The 26,308-nt window shown below is 46.8% G+C and overlaps 1 protein-coding gene across 1 annotated transcript in view; it reads left to right on the plus strand.

The window, feature by feature from the left end:
* Positions 1-26,308, plus strand: part of PACS2 (phosphofurin acidic cluster sorting protein 2) — a 78,700-nt gene that overhangs the window by 4,789 nt on the left and 47,603 nt on the right. Inside the window, exon 2 of the mRNA XM_059821642.1 lies at positions 23,940-24,027. Coding sequence (XP_059677625.1) covers positions 23,940-24,027 — 88 coding nt within the window. The remainder of the gene's footprint in view (positions 1-23,939; positions 24,028-26,308) is intronic.

Here is a 26,308-nt window from a genome sequence, read left to right on the forward strand (position 1 = left end):
TGTTCTCTGTGAGGGTTAGCTGCAGATGCACTCAGAAGAGAGAGGTTTGCCTCTTGGTATGAAGGATGTGTGCCTATGCTGGGAATGGAAACTTCGCTTGGCCAGTGAAAGTGTGTTCTGGCCTGGCTCGAGCAATGGCAACTATGTGCTGTATCGGCAGAGAAAGGTGGACAACTTGCTAAAGTAATAATTATGATCAGGTGATGCTACATAATTGAAAATGCTGATTAATTCAGGTAGGGAGAGATGCTAATTTAAATGTATCTTAACCTCCTGATCTATTGGTACACTAGCATTTAGGAGAGAACTCTTGTTTGTTAGGATAACTGCTGGCATGTTCATTGGGAGCTGACTTTAGATTTTTGGTACATTTGGAACTAGGAAAATGTCTAATTACTCAGATGACTAGGTATGTTTCAGAACTGCTTATCTGAAGGCTTTGTTCTGACTTTGTTTGAATAGCACGGAATGCCTAACACTTTATCACTGAAAGAAATTGAATATAAATGAGCACACAGGACAGGCTTTAAAAAAAAATCACTAAGGCGATGTTGAATACTTGAGATGCATGGGGAAAAGCATCCAAAACTGAGTAATGGAGGTGAAATGCTTGGGGTAAAGTGCAGTGGCCAAAACCAACCCCTTTATTCTTAGAGCCAGGAGATCTTCTTTCTGCTCCTTAGTCTTTGTGGAAGATAACAAGACCAAAATAACATTACTTCGGGCAAGATCAAGCAATCCCTTAATGCTCCCCATGTAAATCCTATCACAGCAGTTACTAAGTTTGTCACTTTGATACTACTGAATGTAATTTGGACTCTTGTGTTCAGTGGAAAAAAACTTCTGTCTAGAGGCTGAGTGGTTTGTTGAAGTCAAACTTCCAGCTAGACCTATTTTCAGTCGTCTTTTAGCTGATGTAAGGTGAAGCTTGTGCATGACGAGAACAGTTCTGAAAAAGTCTTAAAATCTCAAAGCTGCTAGAGAAAGGTCTCTGGATGGGATTGTGCATGGTTTTCATCTGGACGCTTTGCATGTGCCTAGTGCAGAAGGGTGTTGGGAGTGGAAGGGCCTCTTTTCTTGCCTTCCACCAAGTGAAGGTGCCCAAGAGACCTTCCCCCTCATGTTGCCTGGGCAGTCTGGCCTGTGCTCCTGCAGCCCTGCGTGGCAGGAGGCAACCCTGCAGCTGCTTGTCCAGAAAACAAAAGCTGTCGAATGGAGCCGTTGATACTCCACCTTTCGTCAGCTCTGAGCCTGCGGATGATTTCTGTGGCAAGCTTGTGGCTGTATCAAATTAGCTATGAAATGATTTGCATAATAGATTAATCAAGCAGCAACAAAACATCCCTCTTTTCTGCCAAGAAAAGAAAAGCAACAACTCAGTTGTTACAAGAGGCCATTATGTTCCTTGCAACCCTTAATCTTTCTTTTTCCAAGAGCACTTCGTGTTTTGGCCTCGCGCAGGAAGCTGGCCTGCTCACTGGCTTTATTTGCGTCACATCTTGGCAGCTTTTTCTAATTCTTTTGGGCCAAATTTTGCCACCGTTATGGTGACCTTCTAGGGAGGGTATTTCCTATGGAACTGATGGCCTGCTGCCAAATGACTCTATTGCCAGGTCCTCCATTAGCCTTCGCCTTTCCATTGACTTACTAAAGAGTGAAATTCCTCTGGGCCCCTTGCACTCCTTCAGAGCTGTCCCACTTCCCCAGCAAGTCAGGGAGCAGGAGGACAAGGGAGAGCAGGGGGCCTCAGAGAGCATGTAACTGTGAGTGGGCAGGAACTGCTCACTGTATTTTATTTTTCCTGTGTTTCTACCTCCCTGTAAGCCAGCAATATGAATTTCCTAACCTATATGGTCCTCCTGTGGCTCCAGACATGACAGCCGTGTGTCCTTGCTTGGTCGAAGATTGCCACCTCTTAAAAAGTGATGGGGGAGTTTTAGTCCAAATGGATCCTAATGTGCAGATGATAAGAGGCTTAACTGCCTAATTGAATGTGATAGTGTGAAGCTTCTCTCATGGTGAGGTTTAATTGGATTATAGTACTGTACAGTGATGTGGAGGCTTGCAGGGCATGCAGCCAGCTTCACAAGGAGAGAGTGGATCCTTGCTAATCACTCATTTGTTTAAAACAATGGCTTGCCTAGAGAGCTCTGATGGGCATGCCACAGCCGGTAGCCCTGGAGGAGAGTTTCCTTGAAAACTGCACATGTAGACCCTGTCCTTGGGTCAGTGTAACTGTCGTAGAGGGTCTGCAGATCTGCCTGGTGAGTCTGAGTCTGGGGAAAGGAGGAGGAGATGTGCTCCTTATGTTTGGAAAAGTAGATGTGTGGGCTCTCTTGTTGTGTGCTGATGCCTGGAACCCATTTCCTCCTCTAGAACCACTTCAGCCTTTTCTGCAATGCTTTGTGTGGCTGTGTCACTTGTCACAAGCTGTGCATTACTTCTGAGGTGGCCTGCTTGTTCCTTCTCAGCTGTAAGTCTGCAGGCCAGTCTGGCTTCAAGTGCAGTTTCTTGCAGGGCAATAAGTATTTTTGATCAGGAGCTCAAATGCCAGTGTTGGACCTCCCTTGCTCCAGTAGGAAAGCAATCTAATTTTTAAAGTGTGCAGCAAAAAAAAAATCAGAGCAGCTTATATTCTGTGAAGTTTGCTTGGTGGAGGCTTTCATGCATATAAACTAAAGCTGGGGTCTGCAAGCCAGAAAGTGTGCTGTTGATGCCTGGCTTGGGGTGGTGCATGGTGGCTGCTGCACCTTTGCAGCACCTGTGTTTTGGGTGCAGCTCCTGGAGGCTGTGTGCTTTGTAGAAGTTGCTGTCTGCCTGAACTGCAGAGTGGTTGTTCTTGAGAGTTTTTGCACTGAAAGTAAGAGTGTTTGGCTTACTGGTATTTCAAAAGAGTTTGAAATATGCATGGTTGCTCAGATCTTATTTCAGAAGAGTTGTCAAGGAAAATAGTATTTGTTCTCCTGTAAGCAGGCAGACTAGCATAAAATATCAGCTTTGATGTTGTGCGTGATGTGCTCCTCATCCATAGCCTCTGTGCTGGTTTGGAGAGTTAACTGTTTCTCTCTTGGATGTTTGAACATGCTGGGAAATGTCCCTAAGGATGGTGTGTACCATTTGGGCAGGGAACAACACGGGGACCCTGGGAGGTTTTGATCAACCCACCTCGTTTCCTGCAGCGGCTCATCTGCACTGTATTAAAGTGAAACAAATAAATGTGATTGCTTTGCTGTTGCTGGGAAATGGTAGTTTAGCTACCTTTTCCCCCATGCTCTAAGGTGTATGGGACCTTCCCCCCCAAGCTCTAGTTTGGTATAAAGACAAACCAACTCCCCTGTACTGCTTGTTCACCTTTTTGGGCAGTCAGGTGCTCCGGAGCTTGTAAGAGGTAAGTGGAAGGGAGTAGGGAGGAGTGAACACTGGTGTTTAACCAAAACCTGCACAGGTTGCAGGTCCTCCTGGGCCTTGGGGAGGTAGTTTCTTTTGTTCTACAAAGAAAGAAAAAAAAAAAAACAAAACAAACCTGGTGATCCAGGATGGATTTTTTCAAGTGTGTGTTGCTGTGGCTGGGGAGAGGTGGAGGTTTGAAGGTGTGAGGCTGTAAAGACTGATCAAGTGTGTGCCTGTGTGCAGAGTGAAGGGAAACATGTTTTCACTGCTCAATGAAGTACTTTATTTTGCTATCAAAAATCTTCTGAGGAAAGACACCGTCTCCTTCCATCAGATCCGTTTGCTCTGTTAAGCTTGACTGTTCAAAAATCCTTCCCTGTTCTTTTTATTTTTTTTACAAAGCCACTGTAGTGTGGGGGCTTGGAGGTGCTCCTAGCTGCTGGTAAGTAAATGTCATGTGCAGGAGAGAGGTATCTAAGGGGATCTTCACCTCTGCAGGGAAACATATGGAGGGCTGCAAATGGAGACATGGGAAAACCACAGAGCTCATAATGTGGTTCTGGCCAGTGTTTCAAGTGCAGGGCTCTCATTAATGGCCAAAATGAGCTGCAGTTTGCACATACACTTATCTGATATGTGTTTCCCAACAGGCACTAGGCCAGATCTAGATATAGAGCAGAGAATAGCCATCGATAGATTCTTAGGAAGCCTTAGCTATATATAGTCTATATATGTCTGTATCCCCTTTCTGCTGAGAGGACAGTCTCTGGCTGGGGAACGTGGTTAATGCAGACACACCCCAGCATCTGAGAACCAGGCAAAGGTCCACAAGTATCATGTCTGCCGCATCCTGTGTGAGCGGTCCCTAATGTGTCCTGGCTCCTGCCGCAGTGTGTTGCGGTGGGGAAGTCTCTGCCAAGGGCCCCAGCTGCACTACTCCGTGCCGTGACCGTGCTGTTGTGGCAAGCTGGTGACAGGCTCCTGTGGCCAGCTAGGCTTATCCTCTGCGGGAGCACGCAGCAGTCGCCAGCCAGAGGGAACAGCTGCGAAGGCTGGGGCACATCGTTCGTGCGGAGCTGATGGTGCCTGCGCCTTTGGAGCATGTTGGTCTGTTGGGTGCTCTCATTAAAGTGGTGAGATCGTAGCTTAGCAATGACTTGTCCTGAAATAGCTCTTGCAGGATTTTTATGCCAGTGCAATTCCCTTTCTTGCTGCTTACCAAGTTGTACTATGAGAGGAACCTGCACAGATGTACTGCTTCTTCTGGAATAAGAAACAATTGGCAGTACTCAGCCCACCTGCTTCATCCTAATGCAGCAAAAAAACCCACCCAAACCACTAGCAGGTGGCTTAGATCAGAAGTGGGAACACACAGCGAGGTGCACAAGGCTGCCCTTTCACACAGCAGTGTGGTCTCCTATTAATTTGTGTGGGGGTGCAGTTTCACAATTAGGATGTCTGAGGCCATTCCCAGCCAGCCTTCCTTTCCATATAGTATGTGACTTTTTCCAGCTGGTGTGCCACTGGGTTTCATAGCTGTCCTGGCAGCTGCTGAGGGCTGGCCATGGAGGAGCACAGCCTTCTTTCTTCTGCAGAGAGTTTGCTGCCCACCTAGCATTTTTGCAGTGCATCCTGAAACCAAAGAAGTGAGTGTCTGGGGAGCTTTGTACCAGCTTGGAGTGTCGATCTGTTGAACAGCTTGTGAGGTTCTGTTGGACCGGCTGTGAGGTTCTGTTGGACCGGAGGCACGGCTTCTTTTTGGATGCATTTGTCTCTGGATTGTGGATCTTGGTCTTTCTTTTTAAAAGAGCAACCTTGTTTTCTACACTGGAGAGGCTGATTCCTTTCTCCTGTCTTAAGGAACTGGTCTGTTGGTGTAACTCTTAACCCTGTTCAGGCTGGAAGCTTGACAAGACATGCTCTGCTTTTCCTAAGCCCATGAAAGTCGTAGGGCTGTTGGAGGACATCTCGCACACGTTTTTACAAATATAGCAGGATCGTTTGAGGTCACTCAGTCTTGAGTTTCTTCAGGGAGAGCATGCTTCAGCTGGAGGCTGTGCCAGAGCTAGATTTGACTGCCTCTGGAGGGGCTGTTCTGAAAATGAGTGCCTATAACATGGGGTCTAATCTCAAGACAATCCTGCAAACTTTCCAGCTCATCAGATACGTGTGCAGAGTCTTTATTTCACCTTGTCACATGTGTCCTGATTTCACTGCTGCCTCAACTGTGGGAACTCAGTGGTTTGTAAGGGGGACAGGGACATTACCATTCTCAGCAGAGCAATTGTAGCATCCATTTCCCGGCTGTGGGGAGCTAGCATTGGGGTCCCTACCTGTTAACATTCCATCTGTGCAGTGGGTAGTTACGCGTGTAAGACATGAAGAATTTACCAGTCCTCTGCCTGTTACAGCAAAGCTCCAATCACTCTCTCACTGAAGAGCTCTTTCTCAGATGTGCATAGAGCTGTGCATACTATCCTGACACTCTTCAGGTGAGGTTATAGCTAGCTTTTACAAGCTCCTCTGAGGCCAACATGTCTGGTGGCTTTTTGTAACCTACCTGCTTAGGCTGCTGCTTGCCAGCACCTTCTGCCTTGTGCCAGTGCAAGCATTTGAGAGTTCACATGGTAAAGCAGACCAGGGCAGGATTTTGGGGTGCAGAGGTGAGGAAGTGGGTTGTGTTTCAGCTGGGTCAGTTCTCTGCTGTGCTTTGCTGTATGATGGTCCTAATGGTTGTGCAGGCAGAGTGTGGGGATGAGGATGGAGCAGGTAACCCATTTAATCTAGTGCTGCCGCTGGAAAGGCATCAAGTGGAAGCAATAAGTGGTTCTGCATGCTCCCAATGTATGCACCACATTTCTAATTTAGCAGAGCTTCTCTTTAGGCTGGGAAAATGACTTTTAATGACTGTGGGAGGAGAAGTCTAGCCCCTTGTTTAGAGGCTTGTGTTTTAGCTGTGTGCTAGAAACCCTGTGTGGTCCAGTCTTGTGTGTGTTCTCCAGTTCGGGGCTGCTGTTGCCAGAGCTGCAGAGTGGGTCAAGGGGAAGAGATGATTGGAGTGGAGGTGGTCTTTCTTTCTTTGGGGTTCTAAGGGGAGGTCTCCGGTGAGAAGGTTTTGGCAGCTAGGCTCTTTGCAAGGAGATTGTCAGACAAGCACTTTCTAACTTGAATAATTGACAATGTAACCAAAGCTACCGGAGATTGTTGGAGATGTAACTGAATCTTTCACACCGATTCTTATGCAAATTCAAACATGCTCCTGGTTTCTAATGGGACACCTACAAATACAACTGGCTCCATTCAGAACTCAGCATCTGTGCACTGGGTCTTTGATTGCTGATGACTTCCTAGTAAGAGCATGACTTGCAGAGCTGCATCTGTAACAGTTTCTCAGTGCTGCACTTAACTTGTACACATGAAGCTTCCCCGTAGATTTTTATGTAAGTTACCTGTGGAAGTTCTGGCACATGGTTTGGTGTGTTTGGTGCTGAAACTGTCCATTGCCATACTGCTCTGGTTCAGTAGCAAAATGAGCTTGAAGATTTCAATGCTGTTTTCTTTGCTGATGTGTTGGCGCTCATTGAAGGTAAATTAAATGACTAGTAAATCTATGACTGAGTTGATGAGCACATTTGATAAGTATTATTCTGGGCTCCTGGGGGGGAGATCGGTGTCCGCAACCTCCTGGCATAGCTTCAAAATTAGCCTTATTTTTTTCATAAATGTGCCACGTGGTAATGGAGTAGTTGGTCAAAACCATGTGGGCTTAATTTCTTTAAAATACAAACAGCCTAGAAATGTTTATGTACAAAATAGCCAGCCAGTGACTGTAAGCATTTCCATGTTTCTACAAGAAATGACGGTAATTATATAATAAGCAAAGATACATATGGCTTAACTTGTCTCCCATCTGGCATTAGTTAAACTGGTGTTTTCATCTGCATGACCTCTCGGGGTGCGGAGAAACGTTGAAAATAGAAAACGTGGCTGAAAAAGACCTTCCTAGGTCATCTTCTGGCCCATGTAAAGGCTGGAGCAGCTCCACTGAACAACCCCAGACAGCTGCTTGGGGGAGTGACTGTTCCCCCTCTGCCATGGTCCATGTTACTGGATAGGTATTGTAGGAGTTTTAAAATAGTTGGGTTTAGTTGACCGAGGAGTTGCCTGTCCTGTATGCAGTCCTTTCCCAGTGTATACATTTATATTCAGACTAATTAAATTGACTACAGCAGGAAGAGCTTCCTTCTTAAAAGAAAGTTATTGTTAGAGCATCACTTATCATAAATCTCTGGTACTTCTAATCCTGCTCTCCTCCCACAGCCCTTTCCACCCTTCCATCTGCCTGCTGATTTACAGTTTGTAGGGTGTGCTCTCAGTTTCTTGGGGCTGTCCTGCAGCCTTCCTCTGGTCTCTTCTTCTCGGACGAGCAGTTTTCAGTGTCAAAAGGATCATTCCAAAACGTCCCCTTTCATGAAAATATACCTGCGTGCTTTCTAACTGGTAGAAAGATGATATGCTGCTTTCCTATCAAGTTGCACCCACTGCCTTAAAATGAAGGATTTGCAAGGAAAGCTGAGAACTGGAAGAATCAGATCATATATATTTCATGTTGCTAGTGGCTTGCTAGGGGCTGAACTCCCTTTTATTTGCTCTTCTACCTCTTCCCTACGCTGCGCCTGAGAGCATGCCAGAATTCAAGGTGCTCCGATTTCTCTTTCAGGCTGGTGGGATCTGTATCTTCTTTCTGCCAGGATTCTGCTTTATTTTGCCTAATAGAGTTGAAGACTGTTAATGTAGCCGTTGTCCTTGCTTCACAAATAGACTTTTGAGTGTCTCGAGGTACTTGGACAAGTTTTGCCTGCTCATGTTCAGTCCCAGTGAGGATCTGAGACAGCTGCTTGCAGATACCAAAGCAGATCAGAGAATTTTTTCCTCCCAACACGTAGCATTCAGCAGCTCAAGTGTAAAGCTGCTCACCGACACAAAACTCTGGTGGCTCTTTACCTTTGGCTCACGGGGATGTGCTTGAGGACCAGAAGCCTGTCCAGTGCTTAGTTCAAGCAAGCAGGTAGAGCTTTTTTCAGGGAGAAGGGATTTCAGAGGTGGATTTTCTCAGTTCAGCCTTCTGTCAGCATGCCTCTGTTTTTCTGACGTGTAAATGGCAGGTCCTGCTGGGTGTCCTTAAAAAACGTTTATAGTAAGCTTTTGCTGTTCATTCAATTGTTTCTTTGTTCCAGGATCATAACCTAAATGTACATGCAGCCTGGCAGTGCTGAGCGGCTGTTTATGTTCCTCGCTGCACCTGCGTTCAAGGCCAGCTTTCTGGTGCTGGTCCCTTGCCATGCACATGTTGAGTGCGAAGTGCTCAGCTCTTCTTGGTGCCTGCACAGATGCTGATGCTACTGCATTTTGAAGATGCATCTGCCTTGTCTGGGTTTGGATGCTTAGGTTTGCTTCGCAGCATTGCTCTCCTGAAAGTCTGAGTACCCTGGTGCCTGGTGTTTCCACCTTTGAGCAGTGCTAGTGTTCAAGAGGATCTCTGGATGAAAAAACCTGTTGCAGCCACGTGCTCAAGTACACGCTCTGGTCCAGAGCGGGGTCGTGAGTAGGTTTAGCCCAACCTCACCAATGTCCCAGCTGCATGCTGCCTTCTGCGTTCTTGCGATATTTATTTCTCTGTGGCCGCAGGCCACTGCTGTGGTTTCGAGCTGTGAAAGCAATGCATAGTGCTTGGCTTCCCAGCGGACTTGGAGTCAGTGCCTGCTTTCCTGCAGAATGGGTCACTGTAAAACTATGTGGTGAATATTGGTAAAGTCATAGGGTTCTTCACAGGGCTTCTAGGGAGGCGGGGAAAAGATGCTTTGTATCTTGTGTACTTTTAAGTGTCATGTAAATGACTGTGGCAGTAAAGCAAGTAACTGCACAGGAATCCTGCTTTGCCTAGCTCTGACTAGCAGTGTGCTGGATACTGGGCACGTGTTTGTGTGAGGCTGCCACCACGGTGAGCTCTCAGAGGTAGCTCTTGGTTTAGGACAACTGTAAGATGATTTCACTCTGCTTTTCTTTGCTTCCACTAGGTTATTGTATTTCTCTCTGGTGGTGGTCAGATTTGCTGATGGTTCATATTTTAGCTGGGAAAAATGCCCCTTGTTGGGATTCTGGTATGTCTGTATACAACCAAAAATGTTGAGTGGGCTGGGAACAGCTTCCAGCAAAGTTGTGTCAGTTTCTTGGAGCTCTTTTGTTCAGTAGAAATTCCTTTCTTTTCTCTCCCCCTTCCCATCCCCCTGACAGCCCACCTCTTTTCTACAAGGGCATGCTGAGGTATAATTCACAATCGTGTGACTGAAGTGAAATATGCACAGCTGCAAATGCATTTTTAAATGATACTTCATTGTTAAGGCATCTCTCTGAACAGGTTTGCAGTTCCAGTAGCCAAGCGATCAGAATGTGGTAACAAAGAGGATTTTGTTGAAAACACTTGACTTTGATTTTTATCAAGCTCTGAGAATGTTTTGACCACTCGCTACTTTTGCGTGCAGATAGCAAATAGCTGGAGCAGGGTAGATCCATAGTGGGGAAATACGTTAGGTGTGTCCCTGAGAAAAGGGTCCGTAGTTGAGTTTTCCTTTGCTCTCCCTGCATTGTATTGCAGAAATCATATGACAGCTGGAGTTCAATAAAGGACACATTAGACAAAAGTTTTATTGATGTTTGAAGCGTCAGGAGTATCCAGTCTTGCGTGCTGCAGCTATCCTCTACCTTTGGAGAAATTTTGCAACTCTCGTTCCTCTTTGGATCCATCAGACTTGATGCTTTTTTTGATTTCTTGCTTTTTATGGTGCATAACAAAGCCCAGCAACTGGAAGCTGCAGGCATACTGTATTCTGTTGCAGTCACTGTGGCCCAGGGCTGCCAAGGTTTGGTATGGGGCTGACTGAATCGCAGCCATACGAAGGGCCAATGTCTGTTTATAGGTGAGTTGGAATGGATTTATTGACATCCAGGACATCAGAGAAGGCTTGTATCAGTTTAAAGGCAGAATTTGGTATAGCTTAGTGGAATAATTCTCTAATCTCTGGAAATTCAACAGTTCATCTTGTCTCTCACAGTTGCTGTTTCTTGAACAGCGAATTCAGACTCATTCTCTAGCTTTTGTTTCTCTGTTTTCTGTCCTCTGCCAGCAGACTGCTGTTGCTCCTGCTGACAGTCTCCTGGGCTATCCTGGTTCCAAAATTATCACCAGATTTTCCAAGCTATTGCATGAGTAACTTTGGGCTTTTCTCCTGTGAGTGAATTCACACTCTCCACCAGTCCTCCAAGAGGACCTGCTCTCTTAGTGAAACAGTTGTAGCGTGCGCTTTCCTTGGCTCCAGTGTTTCCCTTCAGCCAGTTTCGAGGTGCTTGCTGTGAGCTGACCTTTGCTTCACAGTGGTGGAAATGAAGGCTTAAAATAAACACCTGGGGAGTGGTAGCAAATCTGTGCTGGCTCGCTGGAGAACTTGGGCTCACCAGGATTGTGGGAGCCCCAAAAACACTTTTCTTGTTTTCTCTCTCTCTGTAGGGAAATACGATTTCTTCAGAGACATGGATTTGACTGCCTTGGTGCTGACTATCATGCCAAACCATGGCCGGGGAGAATTCTTGCAAATTGCGTGCAAAGTCTTAAAATGGGAGACATTATTCTACTATTTCTAAGATGTGAAAAGGTAGGGGTGGCCCCTCTCATCATGGCTTCAGTGTAAGTACCCAGGCTCCAAAGGAGAAGAGCATGAGGGATGGTGGATTTGTATTGCCCTATTACAGATGGGCACAGAGAAGCAGATTTAATGTTTTACAGGTACCCCAACAGAATTTCTTGCATCACCCTTTTAAATCTCAGCTCAGTCTGCCACATGTGGAACATGTAACAGCTTCAGAAAATGTGGTGTTCACTAGGTCATTTGCCTGTTAGTGTACTTGAGGCTATTGGTGAAAAATCTCAGCAGTCAGAAACTTATAACATACGTAAATACATTTCATGTATGACTAGCCATAGGCCCTGATGCAAAGTTTGATGTGCTTGGTTATTAGCTGTAGTCATGTGGCAAAAATCAGAGGTTGAGTGTGGTCCTCTGAGTGCGGAGGGCATAAAATTAAGGATACATCCCATCCCCATGGTTGAAAAAATGTTGTGGTACTTGTCTCTATCTCATCCCCACTGATGATCCTCAACTGTTTCTGTGACAGAAATGCTCTTTGACAGCCTGAGTACGTGCACCTGCTTTCAGGATGCTCCTTGCCTCATGCATAAACAGAAGCACTGACCACAAAATGATGCTGATACCTATTCCTTGCTCTTAGCATCACTGTCATGTTAGTGTTAGCTGATTGCATCAGGTAAGTGTATTAGAAGAGAACCTTTTCAGGGAGCTGAGACTGGTCTGGCTGTAGAGTTTGGTCTCCGTGAGTGATCTCATGGTGTGGTCCTGTTCACAAATGGAGTAACTCTGTCTTAATGCTGGATAGGCTCCTCGGTAATCCCTCCCAGCAGTGAACCTTAATATCCTGCTGAGGAAGAGCTGCCTCGCATCCAGCCTTCCTTTGTTCATGCCTCATTTACCTCCGTCTGCTTATTCTGTAGAGCGTCTACAGTTTGTCTTGATAAATCAGGGTTCAGTGGGAACTCGTAGGCCTGATGAAAGGTTGTGGGGACTGAATGGGTTATGATTGTTACAAATAACTTACTGTTTTATTGCTTATATTCAGCATTAAAAATCTGATGGGGGTCTGGAAGAAGTTCTGAGCAGTGAAGACCAGCATCTCGGAGCACCTTGCATCTTTCGCAGCTTACTGTTTTGCATGTTTACACAGGTTACTCTTATATTTTAATAAAAATTCTTGACAAATTGAATTAACAAGTTCAGGCATTTGCTTTGCTTTGCTGCTCCCTTATTGCTTTCAGGAATGAAATATCACCAGCAATGATGCTGAAGAAATGTAATATCTAAATAATATTGAATCTCTGCTTGCCAGCTCAACTTCTGACAGCTGCTGAAGAGGTTTAGAATATTAAGCAAATGCAAATGCTTCTTCGGAGCAAATCCCTGCGTTCTGCCCACCACTGCAAGTGGCATTGGTGGTTCTTCTGAACTCCTTTAGTAAAAATTGTCATTCCTTTTTTCCCTGATAAACTTAAAGGTGATGTAAGCTTTCAGTAAAGAGGGTAAGCAAAATCCGAGTTGCCAGGTTTTCTCCCTTTTCCGTGAGAAATGCAGTGAAATCTCAGTCACGAGAGGTTTTTACAGAAAAGAAAACAAATAGAAAACCTTGTGCTGAGTTATTTCCAACAAGTGCTTTCTTTTTCAGTAGCGGCTCTTTAAAGTAGAGCATACAGAGTATATTTAGATGTGAAGAGAAGGACTGGGGGGTGGGGAAGACATTTTTAAAGTGTTGTTGAGAGACATTTTGAGATCACCTGGAGACTGGGAGTTTCCCTAAAGGAAGCTGTTCTTGTTGAAATGGGATCAGAAGGGCTCTGAAAACCTGAGCTGTTTGCAACCCCATTGCAAGGCCTGGAAATGCATCTTCTCCTGCCCGTCCTTCAGGCCATAAGGACAGCCTGGTGATGGGGGTTCCTTCCTGTTCAGGTGTCTCCTCAGAGTGGGGGGAAGATGTTTGATGCAGCCTTTGTCAATGTGAAAGCTGCTGCTGCTGCAGTGTAAAGTAACCTCCATGGGTCAGCTTTAAAGACTACAAGAGATCCTAGTTTCTGTTCATTAGTGCACTTTTGGTGGGTTCTGTAGTTTTCAAGGCCTTTGGTGGAGAGCTTGTGTTGTGTTTGACAGCAGGCTAGGCACTGCACTCTGTAAGCTTTTTCAGTCCAGTTCGGCTAGTTTTGGAAGTTAAAATATCACTTCTGGTTACTGCTGAAGTTCCTTCCCTGGCAGTACTGGTGGTAGTTTCACTTCAGCAGTCTCCTTCCATCAACTGAGGTAATGTGGCTAACTATTTGGCTTTTAAAATCTCACCAGATCCCTTATTCCTGTTCTTTGGTGATTTCCTTCCCAACTTATCTGTGCTCTTCCAAGCACTCCAGAAGGCAGTGTGCAAACGAGCAGGTGCTGCCCAGAATCTTGGGTGGAGGAAATGCAAGGGATAGGTGCCGGAGCACAATGCAGCTTCAACCAAAGGCATCGAGGCATTTCTTTCCTTGCAAGAAGTGCTGAATGCTTCCACATTTTCAGACCTTTTTTGACCATAGTTAATATTGCAAAGCTCCTCTCAGTTTGCCCCTTCCTTTCTGGGGGGACGAATCTGCAAGGGATAGTACTTTTTAGCTGCTTTACCCTCGATGTTTTGTTCCAGTTTGAGGGATGTTAACCAGTGTTTCCAATGTGTTTAATGCTGAATAGAGTTCCGAAGCTTCAGTGGCAGGATTCAGAGTTCTTTGTGAATTATATTTAGCACTAATGGAGGCTGCTTTGTCAGCTGTGTGTTGTTGCCTTGTAAAAACTGGCACCATTCAAATCTAAAGAAATGCTTCTGGGAAAGAAGAACTTTCCTTTTATAACTATTTTAATGTTTGATTTAGAAACATCCTTTGAGCTGTGGCCAGAGAGAAAATCGGTTGTCAGCATTGCAGTCCCCTGTTCAAAGCACCTGTGCACAGATGAGCCAGTGCTGTGGGGCTCAGAGGGGCTCAGTGCTTGTGTGCCATGGTGCTGTCAGAGCAAACAGCTGAGGTGCTGTGAGTGTTACGAAGGGTTTTTGGTACAGCTGCAGAAATTGCTCTTCGTGGAGCTGGTGGTTCTCCTAACCTTCCTTCCGACCTGCTGTTGAATACATTGGGGTTTGGAGTTGCAACTATCCCTTTGCTGCTCCTTCCCTGTCATTCAGGTTACAATAGCTGTATTTTGGAACCTCTGCATGCTGGAAAGAAATCATACTTTAGGGTGCTATGTAGTCCTTCTGTGTTGGAGGCATGGTGGGAATTATGCAAAAAATTATGTTTCTGACTTAGGTTACAAATTTTGGTATCTCTTTGACTGTTGTCCCATTCATCTCTGAATTTGGGGAGGAGGCAGCCGGCGTTAAACATGGCGCAAGTAAAGGAACAGCGTAGACCATTGGCTCTGCAAGGTATTGGGGTGGCTGGCTGCACATGCTGATCTGGAAGAAGGCCAGAATGGCAGGCTTTGACAACCTTGCTGCAGTGAGAACAGCATTAGGATCTGTGAAGTGTTCTCCTAGTCTGAAAGCAAGCCTGCCAGCGGGATGCTTTGCATATTTGATTGCTGTGCTGGCTGATACCAAACGTACCATCAAAGTTCACAAATATTTTTCACTGCTGCTGGCTGCTCTGCCTTTACCCTTACAGGACATTTTGAGTTCTCAGTAAAAAAGCAAACAGCTGTTTGGGCTCTAAATTATGCCTGTGTGGTTCTCTCATCCTGTTTATTTCGGGCCATATTGCAAACTTCACAAACAAAACCCTGTTCATCTGGCACTGGATGCAACTAGTTTAAATCAAGGTTACAGAATGACGGTCTGTTAGGAATGGGCCACCTGCTCTGGCTTTGCTGCCTTGGGTCCAGATGGGTCAGCAAGGGAAAAGCAAGCTTAAAAAACAAACAGAAAAACCCACCCCCAAGACCAAAACTCCTTTAAAAAAACTCCTACAACAGCTTTCAGAAAGTCTGTTTATTCAGACTGGTATAAAGTGGTTGTCCTTCAGAGAGGCATGAAATCTTAAGAATTACATGCCATCAGGATCTTGGCTTTGACTGGGAGGGCCATGTGTCTGACTGTGGCTCATGAACGGGGCAGCATTCGGGAATGGCTGAGTGAGAAGTAATTTGAAACGACCCATGGTGTGAGCCTGTCTGGTCTCTGGAGTGACAGGCTGTTCAGCTTGCCTCTGCATCAGAAGGTGTCGTGGAAGCTATTCAAAGTGGAGAGAAATAAGGCAGAGAGATGGCAAATTGTTTGTGCCCTGAGAGCAAGCTCTGATTTGGGGACACCGAGAAGCCATCTGTTTTTCCGTGCCTGCTTTCTTAGCTGGAGGCTTCTTAGTCCTGATTTCTCATGATGAAGAGATCACAGTGACAGGTAACACGAGCAGAACTGAGCTTTTCATTACAAGCTCTTCTGACGTGGGCCCGAAGTCAAGGCTCCTGTTGGCATGGTTTTCTCCTCTTGATGGAGGCCTTTGATGGCTGATTTACAAAGGGAAAGATCAGGATATTTCAGGGTGAGTCCTGGCCTCTAATGATTTGCAGCCCTTAAGGACAATATGTGCTGTGGCTGGGACTGTGGTCTCTCCCTGGGTTGCGAACTGGCTAACAGGAGCACACAGAGAGCACAGCACCCGGTGGCATGGCAGCAAGCTCTTGCTGTGGGTCGTTCAGCAGTGGGAACGAAAAGCAGAATAGCACCTGGCATTTTGAAAGTAGTCGAGTGCAAGAGTACTTGGAGACCTGTGCTTCCTACTATCAAAAAGAAAACACTAAATACTAAAACAGCCTGGCTGGTGCAGGACCTGCCTCTGAATCTGCCTACACTCAGATACACACCAGCTCCTCGCTGCTGAGTGCATACAAGCTTGAGATGGGGCAGGGGAGCTGCTGGGGAAGTGGCTGTTTGGAGAACAGGGTTCTTGACACAGTAGTGAAGGAGGATTTGCCATCAGACTGCTCCGGAGGGGAGTGAGGAGGAACAAGCAGGCTGTCGGAGGAGCTGGTTTCATTTGTTGACTGGTTGCGGGGAGCTGGTCACATGTGGCTGTGACATCCCTAGTTGCTGTGGAGATATTACAGTTGCCAACCTGATGCTGCTACCGCTGTGTTTGGGGATGCTGTGCTCAGGGTTGAGGCATGGATGTGGTGGAGGAGAGGACAGGGTAGAGAGTGAGGGTTATCATCCAGGCAAGGCACATGCTGGAGAAAACGTGTGCCTTGAGGCATTTTCTTCAACCCTTTCATCTCACTGACTGGTGCCTGTAACAGAGCTAGCTACCACTGCGAGGATTTCCTCTGGTGTGTGCTGGAAGGCTGGGTGCTGTCTTTGTTCTTGCAGCTGGCTGCAGCACTGTCAGCTTGGGAGGGGGATGCTGGTACAAACGAAGGCAGAGATGTGCCGCTCTGTGCTTTGCGGCAAGCTGGTACGGATCAGGAAGCCTTTAGCTCTGATGGTCCTTCTCATCTGCTGTCTACTTTCTGCAGCTCCTGCTAGTTCCAGAGGGTTCAGGGGCAGATGGCAACCATTCCTGGCAGGCAGGGAGAGCATTCCCATAGTATGCCTGGAATAGCTGATCCCGGCGACCAGCCTGCTATGTGACAAGCGCTGCTGTCTGGGGCAGGGGGCCAGCAAGGAGAAAGCAGGTTGCATAAGGAAGGCATGCAAGGGAGGGGTGAGCCAGGGAGGGGGAGAGCTCCTGAGTTTGTTCCAGCTGTGAAAGTCTCTCCTCTTCATCCCCTACCCCCCAATTTGTTTTTGCATTCCTCCTCCCAGTCCCCTTTTGGTTTGGGGCGTGATTCCTTTGCTCATTTGTGTATATGCTTTTGTGCCAATCTGTAAGGCATGTGGTGGGAGCTGCCCTCGACCATGGCTGGCTCACATAAGCTTGGTGGGTTGTGCCTTTGTTTTGTTGCTGGCTAGCTGAGAAATGAAGCCCTAGCTACAGAAATGGCTTGACCAACCTGCATCCTAAAGGCTCCCCCTCCCTGACACATGCTACTTTGACTGCTCTCATTAGGTGCTCAAATGGGAGACCGGCATTTCAGTGCTGCGAGGCTTTCTGGGCGAGAGGCTGTTCTACAGTGCATGGGTATCTTGTGCAAGCTTGTTAGACCCACAGCTACCACTGGCCTTTGGTCAGATGGATGTGGCTATGCCTGGTCTGTCTCCATCTTGCTGCTCATTCCTTGGTGGTGGTGCCTCTGGTTACTCCAGCTACTACTAAATTAATACAACAAATACCAGATGTGTTTGTGTCATCTGTAAAATAGAAGATGTAATCCTGATGGTCTGTCAAAGGAGCCTTAACCATGAATCAGCTTTTCATTTTTTGCTGATTTTAGTCTTTAAAGCTAGTAAAACATCTTATTGCCTCAAAACTTTAAATCCACCAGTACCATAGGCTCTTTTGTTGATGCTCACTTTGGTGTCAGGATGCTGGGCAGTCCTGGTGTTCTGGATGCTGGGTTGAAAGGGGCAAGCCAGGAGAGGTGTATTTAACTAGTCTTATGCCTGTGCTTGGCTTTGTAGGCAGCATGGTGTGAAAACATAGGTGACTTTGTCTAACTCTCTTGCATTCCATTGCCTGTCTGAGAAACAGATCTAACAGACCTGCTTCGCGTTTTGGTTTTTTGGGTTGTTCCCCCCCACCCTTAGTCACCCTGTAAAGGGATTTGAAACCATTAAAATGAAGAATGAGAAGCCACATGTATAGCAGCGTGTGCAAGAACTGAGATCCCGACTGAGGTCAACAGATGTGCGAAGAGAGCTGCTTCACCTCTCCCTGAAATGACCTCTTAAAGGGAGAGGAAGCTGCTGTTTCGCGGTAGCACAGTTCAGAGCACATACCTGGAGGTGAGCAGTTTGTGACAGACAGGCTGATTTCCTGCTGGTGTGTCTTGGAATACATCAGCTCTCTGCCAGGTAGTCAGAACGTGGCGTGGCACAGCTGCCAGCTGGCACAAGTAGTTTTGCTTGGCTACCTGAAGAGTATGTGGAGCTGTGGAGATTTAGCTTTAACCCCTGTGGGTTTCACCAGCATCGCTGTGCCTCAGTAGTGCCCTTTCCTTTCCCCAGACTATTGAAGCGCTAAGAAATGAGAAGTGCCAATAGAATATGTAAACTCTGTTTTGTGAGCCAGAGTTATTTGGCTTGCAGGGATCTTGATTCCTTTCTGCTTTGGGTGAATCCCCTGGAGCCAGCCAGCAATGTCTTGTCCCACTGAAGGAGGACATTCCTCAGCATTTTCCAACTGATATGTTGGATTGGAGTATCTAAGCTCAGATGCGCTTTAATCCTTGGTCATATATACTGCATGCTGCTCCTCAAATAGCAAATGTGCCCTTGCAGCATGCTAGGATCTTTTCAAAACGATGCAGGTCTGCAAAATTTTGACACCTCCACCACTTTTGCATGCTCAGTTTGGAGCAGGTGTATTTGTAATATACTTGGAGTGAGCAGGACAGTATTTCAGCTATAAAAGGATAGTGCCTGGCTGTGTATGCGTGTCCTTGTGAGGTCCTGGGTAGAGCCTGTTGTGGAAAATAAGATGCCATCCTCTTACCTGTCTGAACAAGACCTGCTTGCTACAGCACTTCTGTGGATCTTAGTCTCTAGAATCTTAAGAGCTTAATTCTCTGTACTAATGTTGGGAAGAGGATTTCAAGATCCTTGAGAACAAGAACAATGAAAATACTTGCTCTGCAATTGTTTCCTGGCTTCTTAAAGCTTACTTGAATGGATCTGTAGCCAGAACAGCTGGCTGAAGGTTGCCGTTTAGCTTGGTGGCAAGAGTGAATGAAGGAGAAGTATGCAGAGACTAATGGAGGACTATTATGCTTTTTTGCAAGTTACTCAGGTTATGTTTCTGGCATGACAGAAACTGGGGTGCTTGACCTCTGTCTCATTTAATTTCTTCCTGCTTTGGAGCTTACCTGAGATGGGACCAAGATTAGATAATTTTGAGGGAATTGGCTCGTAAGCTCTGGAAAGTGGAGAAGTATTCTTCCTGCAGCTTCTAACATTGATACCCTTGCCCTGAGGCCCCACTCTGATCCTTCAGTGACATTAGAGGACAGCTCTTATCCCCTGCTTTCCCCTGCTTTCTCCTTGGGCTAATTCTCCTAGGCCAGTACAGAGCTCTGCCTTTAGCATGTAAATGCAGCGATGAGTACATCCATGTGTTGTTGTACTTTTCTTTCTGGGCATGGGCGAAACAGGTGTAAAACTGCTTGTGCAGTTGGTTGTTCGTGCGCTGCAAGCGTTCATACCTTGCTTAAGCAGCTGTCTCAGAAAAATGCTGTGCAGAGCTTCTCACTCGGGCCTCTCCTGCACAGATGCCCCTGTAGTTATGTGCAGAATGACTCTGTCTGGGCAAGCGGGTGTGTAGGCGGGTGTCTCCCTCCACGTCTCCTTCAAGTGGCTCACGATTTATTTTGGGACTGACTTGGGTGTAAAATGTCAGCTCAGAGCAAAACACTCAAAAGTTGAGGTTGAAAGCATCGGGGTAGGAGGCTACTTGCTGCTGAAATAACTTGGGTAAGGTGAAACTGTTCAGTGACCAAACGGAGACCAATTCCTTCCTTATAGCCATCACCTGATTGAGGTTTACAGTCCTTGTACGAGAGTGCTCCTGGCATGAAATGTTTTCTCTAGGAACAATGTCTTCACAGCTTTTAACCTGGACGAAGGATATCTGTGTAGTGAGCTACAGTCTTCCTGCCCCAGCTTCCATCTTGCACTTGAAGTCCCCTATAGCTGTGGATGCATCTGTTATTATTCTCGACTTCTATGTGACTTAATTAAAATACAGGTCTTTAATTTTTAATTTTTTCTTCCTGTTGATTCGACTGTCTCTGTGTGAGCGAGGTGAGGTCTCAGTGCAATTACTGTGCTCCCTGTGGAGACACAGACATTTAATTCAGTGAGGCAGACTCTTTCTTGGAGGGGGTTTATTTTCCTAATCTTTCTACTCAGAGGGATGCAAAAGCAAAACATCCAGTGAGTAAAGAATGTGACACTTTATTTGGTTGTTCTGAGCATGTTTGCTGGATCTTGGTTACCAAAATGTTACGTTCTTTGCAGATAAGTGCCTTCCTAAGCAAAGAGCTCGTGATGAAGCTATTCAGCACAACTGGCATTAGCAGGTCGAGCTGAAACCGTTGGGTCAGGTCCAGGTTTCCTCTTTAAAACTGCATTCTTGCAGCAGTGATGTAAAAAGATGAAGAGTTTTATTCTTGTGGAACGCATTAAGCTGGCTCATGATTTGTTAACCTGAGAACAGGGTCAGGCAAGTACCTCACCTCGCTATGGTGGGGACATGTGTGACCGCAGGGGATGCAAGCTCCTCAGCAGGCACTGCCTGCTGCTGCGTGGGACCCAGCTGTGCTCCTAGCAGGGAGATCTACTATGAACCTTCAAAAAAGGCTGGAAATCTTGGCTCTCAGATTCCCATTGCCCTTATGTAACACTGCTTCGGCTAACTTAGTGCTTTCGCAAACTTAACTCCCCACATGCAACCGTAGGTCAATGCTGAAACAAATATGCAAAGAAAGCATTTGCCTGCATCTCCTGTATTGCAGTCCCAGGCCTCAAAATATAGACTGCTCAAAATCCTTTAGGCTCTTTTAGCTCCAGACTTGAGGCTTCCTCAGTTCCCCTCATGTGTCTGTGCTCCAGGTTATTTTCTCTGTGTTCACAGAGATCAAATATGTATGTATGTATGTGAAACTTCCAAATTAACAGGCTCATTGATAGAAATGTTTTGTGAGACTGGTCCCCTTCCTGATCCCTGAGATTTAACGGAAGTACAGCAAAATCTAGGCAAAAGATAAGTGTATGGAAGGAGGTGCCGCTGTTATCGGAGGCAGTTACGGCAGACAAATCCTTGCCATACCTGTGGGTGTGAGTGGTTCAGGATCCCTGTGCTGGCGGCCGGGGCACCACACTGGCTCTGGATGCAGTGACATGCTGGAATACGCCTTTTCGTGATTATGTAAGGTACGGCCCCCTTTCTGCCATGTGTTCCGAAGGTTGCTTTGATTTGTAAGCTGCAAACTTCGATGGAAGACCCAGAACAATAAGTGTCTTGAGGGTAAGAGTGATTTGGTGGGATTTAAACTCTGATTTTATTCCCCCCCCCCCGATGGAGAATATAAACATTTCATTGTTGTTTGTGTGAAGCGCCTTTTAGTACCAGCAGCCCAGCAATGGGTGATAAAGAAAGCAGATGCGTCCCATGTCTTTAACTGCTTTTGTTTTTCTGATCACTGTAAAGGAGGCTTTTAATTTTTTTTTATTTTTTTTCCAAGCAGCAAGTGCTCCACAGGGCTTGATCAAAGCTCATAAATGATGAATTGAAGGAATGCCCGGCGGAGAACAGAACACCCTCCTTGTGCTCTGCTGTGTGCGCTGAGAACACTATTGTTTCTTCCCGTACCTTTTTCATCCTCGAGCTTGGGCTGGAGAGAAAAGGCCTTTGTTCCTTGCCTGTCAGCCAAGACAATGCCAGTGTGTTGTCCTACCTCTGCTCTCAGCACCTGACCGGCCCAAGCTCTGTGGGTTTTGGCAAGCCAAGCACAATTGTCCTCCAGCTACAGCGTTACAAAGAAAACAAATGGCATCACAGCCTCCTTCCTCCAGATCTTGGCCCGGCTACTTCATGGCAGTGGCCACGTGCATCTATGCTTGCCGTTTTGTTCAGGACATGGAGGGAAAACCAGCTGCCTCTCCTGCGCTCTGGGTTGAGGGATGCAGCCTCACCTGACTTCCAGTGCACAGGGACACTTACATTTGCAGTTGAATGTGCTGGCCTTGCTCTCCTGCTTCCGCAGGTGCCTGCTTTGCTCAGGGAGAGGCTCTGCCCATGGGTGAAAGCGTGCTGGGTTTCCCCTCCGACAGGCCAGCAGCAGCTCCAGCTGTTCTGCCTGCTTCTACTGTCCAGGCGCGCGCTCTCCAGCACTGTTTGTCTCGATGACACTGCACGGAGCTGCTGGTGGTGTGACAGAGGGGAACAACGGAGGCCCAGGCAGACCCAGCTTTTCCACCTTCCTTGTAATTTCTATAGCATCTCTGGCAGTGCTGTCTTCTGATGCAAAGCTCTGCAAAGGAGACAGCTTGTAGTTCTCTTTACCTTGTTTTTGGAGGGCTGATAGTAGGAACTAGTGCCTTGCAAATGAGCAGGGAGAGCAGATGGCATGGGGCTGGGGTGGAGAAGAGGCTGACAAGGGAAGGTTTGGAGAGGTGCTTGAGGGAAGACCATAGTGGGCATGGTGGTGTTGGGTTGATGGTTGGACTTGGTGATCTTACAGGTCTTTTCCAACCTTAGTGATTCTGTGACCTGCTCTTCCCTGTTCCTAGCCCTGTGTGAGAGGGCAGAGTTCAGGCAGAGCCACAGGCGTTTCTGGATGAGGCAGGCAGCAGCTGCTTCAGTGTCCACCACCGCTCCTGCTGGGAAGAGCCTTTAGTTGTGTCTTTCCAGCAGTTTTGCACCCAGGCTGATTGTGTCTACCTTTGGGCTTTGCAGCAAAACAATGTTTCAGCTTCCCACCGTGGTGAAGAAGGTGGTGGAGGTGCAAGTCACCCTTGCAGTGGTGACTTGTCAGCTTCCTGGCACCAGTGTGGAGTCCTCTAGGTCAGGCTTCAGTCAATGGCAGTTGTGTTACTGCTGCCTGGGCATGCACCAAAACCCAGTGTCAACTCCTCTTCTCTTCCCATCTACTGCTGGACTTGGCCCCTTTGTGAACAGCCCTGATGTTACACTTCATCTGGGAGAGAGAGCTCTGAGTGGGTTTCAGAGGAGCCGTACTGAGGCTTGCTAACATCCCGTGGCAGAGGCCAAAGATGCCCATGCTGTGGCATAGGGACCTGAGACAAAGGCAGTGCCAACTCCTGGCCAGCGTGACGGATGATGTCTAGTCACTAGAGCCTGCCCAGCAGCTTTATCTGGCCTCTGCTTTCCTCAAGCTGAGCTGTCTTTGCTTCAGGCTTATCCCTCCCTGCAGTTTGTTTTCTAAGAATGCCCTCTTAATTACACCAGCTGGTGGTAACTTCTATGAAGTTGTGACAGTGCCAATATTGTGGTCCCATTACCTCAGAGCTTTAACTCAGCTGCACCTTGTCCAAACTTTATCCCCTCCCAAGCTCCCTGTGCTGGAAGACAGAAGTGCAAACAGCTTTAAACAGAACAATGTAGCATTGCCTGGGTAAAGAATGTGATTTACTTGCATATGTGTGGCATGTGAATGCCAGGGCCAGAGTGCACCGCTTTGGGTCCTCTCCTTCTTTCTTTTTTTTTTCCCCTCCTTTCCCTTTAGAGGCGCCTGAGCCACTTGCTAGCACTTTTGTTTGGGGGTGAGGAGGAGAATGCGTGGGTTGACAAGAGGAGGTGGGAGTGAGATCTTTGGGAGCCTGCAGTCTGAAACTGAAAAAGCCAACAATTTAGGAAAGCCCTGTAGATGAGTTTAAAATTAGCCTGACCCGGTGCTTTTATATTGCTGGAATTTAATTCCTCTGACCCTAAAGCTTTTGGTCTGACTCAAAGCAAGACTTGCCAGGCTGTGGTCAGTGGAATTCCATGCTGTGAGGCACTCTCATGTGGCCACGGGTCTGTATCAAACGGACAGACGGACCTCCTGTCCACCTCCTTGTGTTTTCAGTCTGAAAAGCCAGGACACCTCACATATTTCTGCTGTCATTATGTTTGTATCGGTGTGTGGCTTGTGTCTGGAGACTGTTCTCCCTCAAACTGGGATACTGCTGTGTGTAAAAACTGTTCAGAGCTGCTCCTTTTTCAGGCATAATCATAACTGTTTCTCCTCTGTTCCTGTTTGCAGGTTGTGCAGCTTGACATTAAAGAAACTGGTAGTCTTAAAGGAATTGGATAAGGAGCTTATTTCTGGGGTCATTGCTGTCAAAATGCAGGTAATTGCTGCTCAGTTCTAAGAAATGAATGTGTTGCTTGGGATACTAGCAGATGCCTAAACTGAGCTTCACCTCCATGTGAGGGTCCATTGTAACCACGGGCTTCTTCCCAAGTACATCAGGGCATTCTGGAAACGTGGAGAGTCTCTTATGATCTTTCCCCCATGTTCTTATTGCATTTCACTGTTCTAAGCAAAGCGTATTGTTCACTGAGGGCTCAGCATGAGCTTATCTGTATGTAAAAATGCTCTTTACATATCATATGCTGTCACCTCTTCTTCCTGAGCTGTCACTAAATCCAAGCCTGGTTCTCTACTTAACATGCTTCAGCTCACTTTAGGGCTGAACATCTTGGTAACTTGGTCCTGGTTTGGGGGGGCTGGGGTCTAGGCCTTCCTCTGCTGACGGACAGCTCTGCTATCAGGAGTCCAAGTCATTTTGTAGCCAGGTGCTTGTCAGTGGATTTGTAGGGTGCCTGTACATTTTAATTTGTTTCCATAAAATACAGCTGTCATCCTAAGTAAATAACCTGCTTTACAGCATATGTTTGTGCCATTTAATTAGGTGCCTACATGTAGGTCACACTGCCTGGAGGCAGGCTAGGAAGGAAGGGGACTCGGTTCCACAGTGCGTCACAGCATCAGTTCAGGTCATGTGGTCCCACCACTGCAAATACCGAAGTACTTAATGAGTAAAAGTCTAGCAGACCTGTAAGTAGAAAAATACCATTAACCATGCTGAAAAGCAGCAGCTTTTCAAATATAGAGTCAGGTAAACCCCTGCAGAGAGCTGGTTGTGTCAAAACACACAAAATCGAGCATGGAAACTGAAATCATGAAGGCTCTATGGTACAATAACATGCAGCTTAGGATTTAACCAGTGTCTCTCATATCCCTGAGTAGTTGAGTTGGGGTAAAAATGTGTCCCTCTGTGTTGGAAGGGGTTCATGCATCCACAGCAGGGAGCAGAAAGGCAGGGAATCGTTCCACGCACCTGGATTCATGGGAACCTGAGGAGAAGCACAGCTGTGGGTTCCCAGGCTGTCAGATGTTACTTATCAAGGCTGAAAGCTTTCCATATGTTTGTACTGCTAGGTGGTAGATGCATCACTGTAAGGGCCTAAGGCTTGTCAGTGAATGATCTACGCCCAGAGTGTGTCAGACTTGGGCTGGAGAATTCAGTAGGTTTTACTAGAATAAAACCTTCTTTTCCTGTCCAGGTTGCTGCTGACTGCTTATGCTTTTTATGGGTGAAAGGTTGGAAATGCTGGCCCAGACCTGCAAATCCAAATGGAGTTTTAACACGTGGGACTTTCTTGTCTATTTGGGTACATGTTGTGATTTGTTTTGCTACAGCACGTAGCGCAAGATGCTGGAACCTGAGCAGTTCTGCAGTCCTATCCACACCAGGGCAGAACCCTGAAGAACTGGAAGGCAGAAGGACGTGCCCTGTATTGCTGGGAAAGTTTGGGGTGCTCATGTGCCAAGTCCCAGGGTGAAGCTTGCATCCCCAGGCCATCTTTCTTTTGCCCTTGATGTGTCCTTCCAGTTGACCTAGAAGTGACAGTGGCTGGAATGACCGCTGTCCCAGAGGGTGCCTTACCTTGGGTGTCCCTTGTGCTGGATCAGCACCCGTATTTCTTTGTGATGTACTGTTTAACAGTGGGTCAGTAGCACTGCAACTGTCTCAGACACAGGCAGATGTGCAGCCCTGTTATTAAAACTCCCTTTATAGCTTGCAGGTTATGATGATGATGCTGACAAACTCTTTCAGGGACACTTAATTTGCCAGCACCCAGGTTTCTGACATGGCTGTTGTTTGAGGCTGGTGATACTGGATCATCAAGTATATGATCTCTGTCAAATGACTCACTGCCTTTGTATGGGGAATTGCAAGAGAGAGGTGTCAGGCACTGGAGTCCTTCCAGAGGGGATGACTGAATTCAGACCTAATGAGAGCATCGTACCTGCATTTCCCATGTCTCCTTGCAGCCTCCTGAGCAGTGATGTTCAAAGAGTTGTCAACTGTATTTCCCAAGCTGTTGCTTTATTTATCTGCTGCAGTCTTTTAAAAGCAGCTATATTTGGTCTTTCATTAGATTACGAGTTGCATAACAAGTAAAGCAAGATTGCTGCTATTAGGAGCACCAACAGAACAGATGCCGCTGTTGCCAGCGGCGAGGCTAGCTGTGCTTTACTTGCATGCGTGCTGCTTTTCCTGAGGGGAGCCCATCCGTTTCTCACCCTGCTCAGCTGTCTGTCTTCTGATCCACCAGAGCTTA

The sequence above is a fragment of the Gavia stellata genome, chromosome 10 (assembly GCF_030936135.1).
Source record: "Gavia stellata isolate bGavSte3 chromosome 10, bGavSte3.hap2, whole genome shotgun sequence".
Taxonomy (NCBI): Eukaryota; Metazoa; Chordata; class Aves; order Gaviiformes; family Gaviidae; genus Gavia; species Gavia stellata.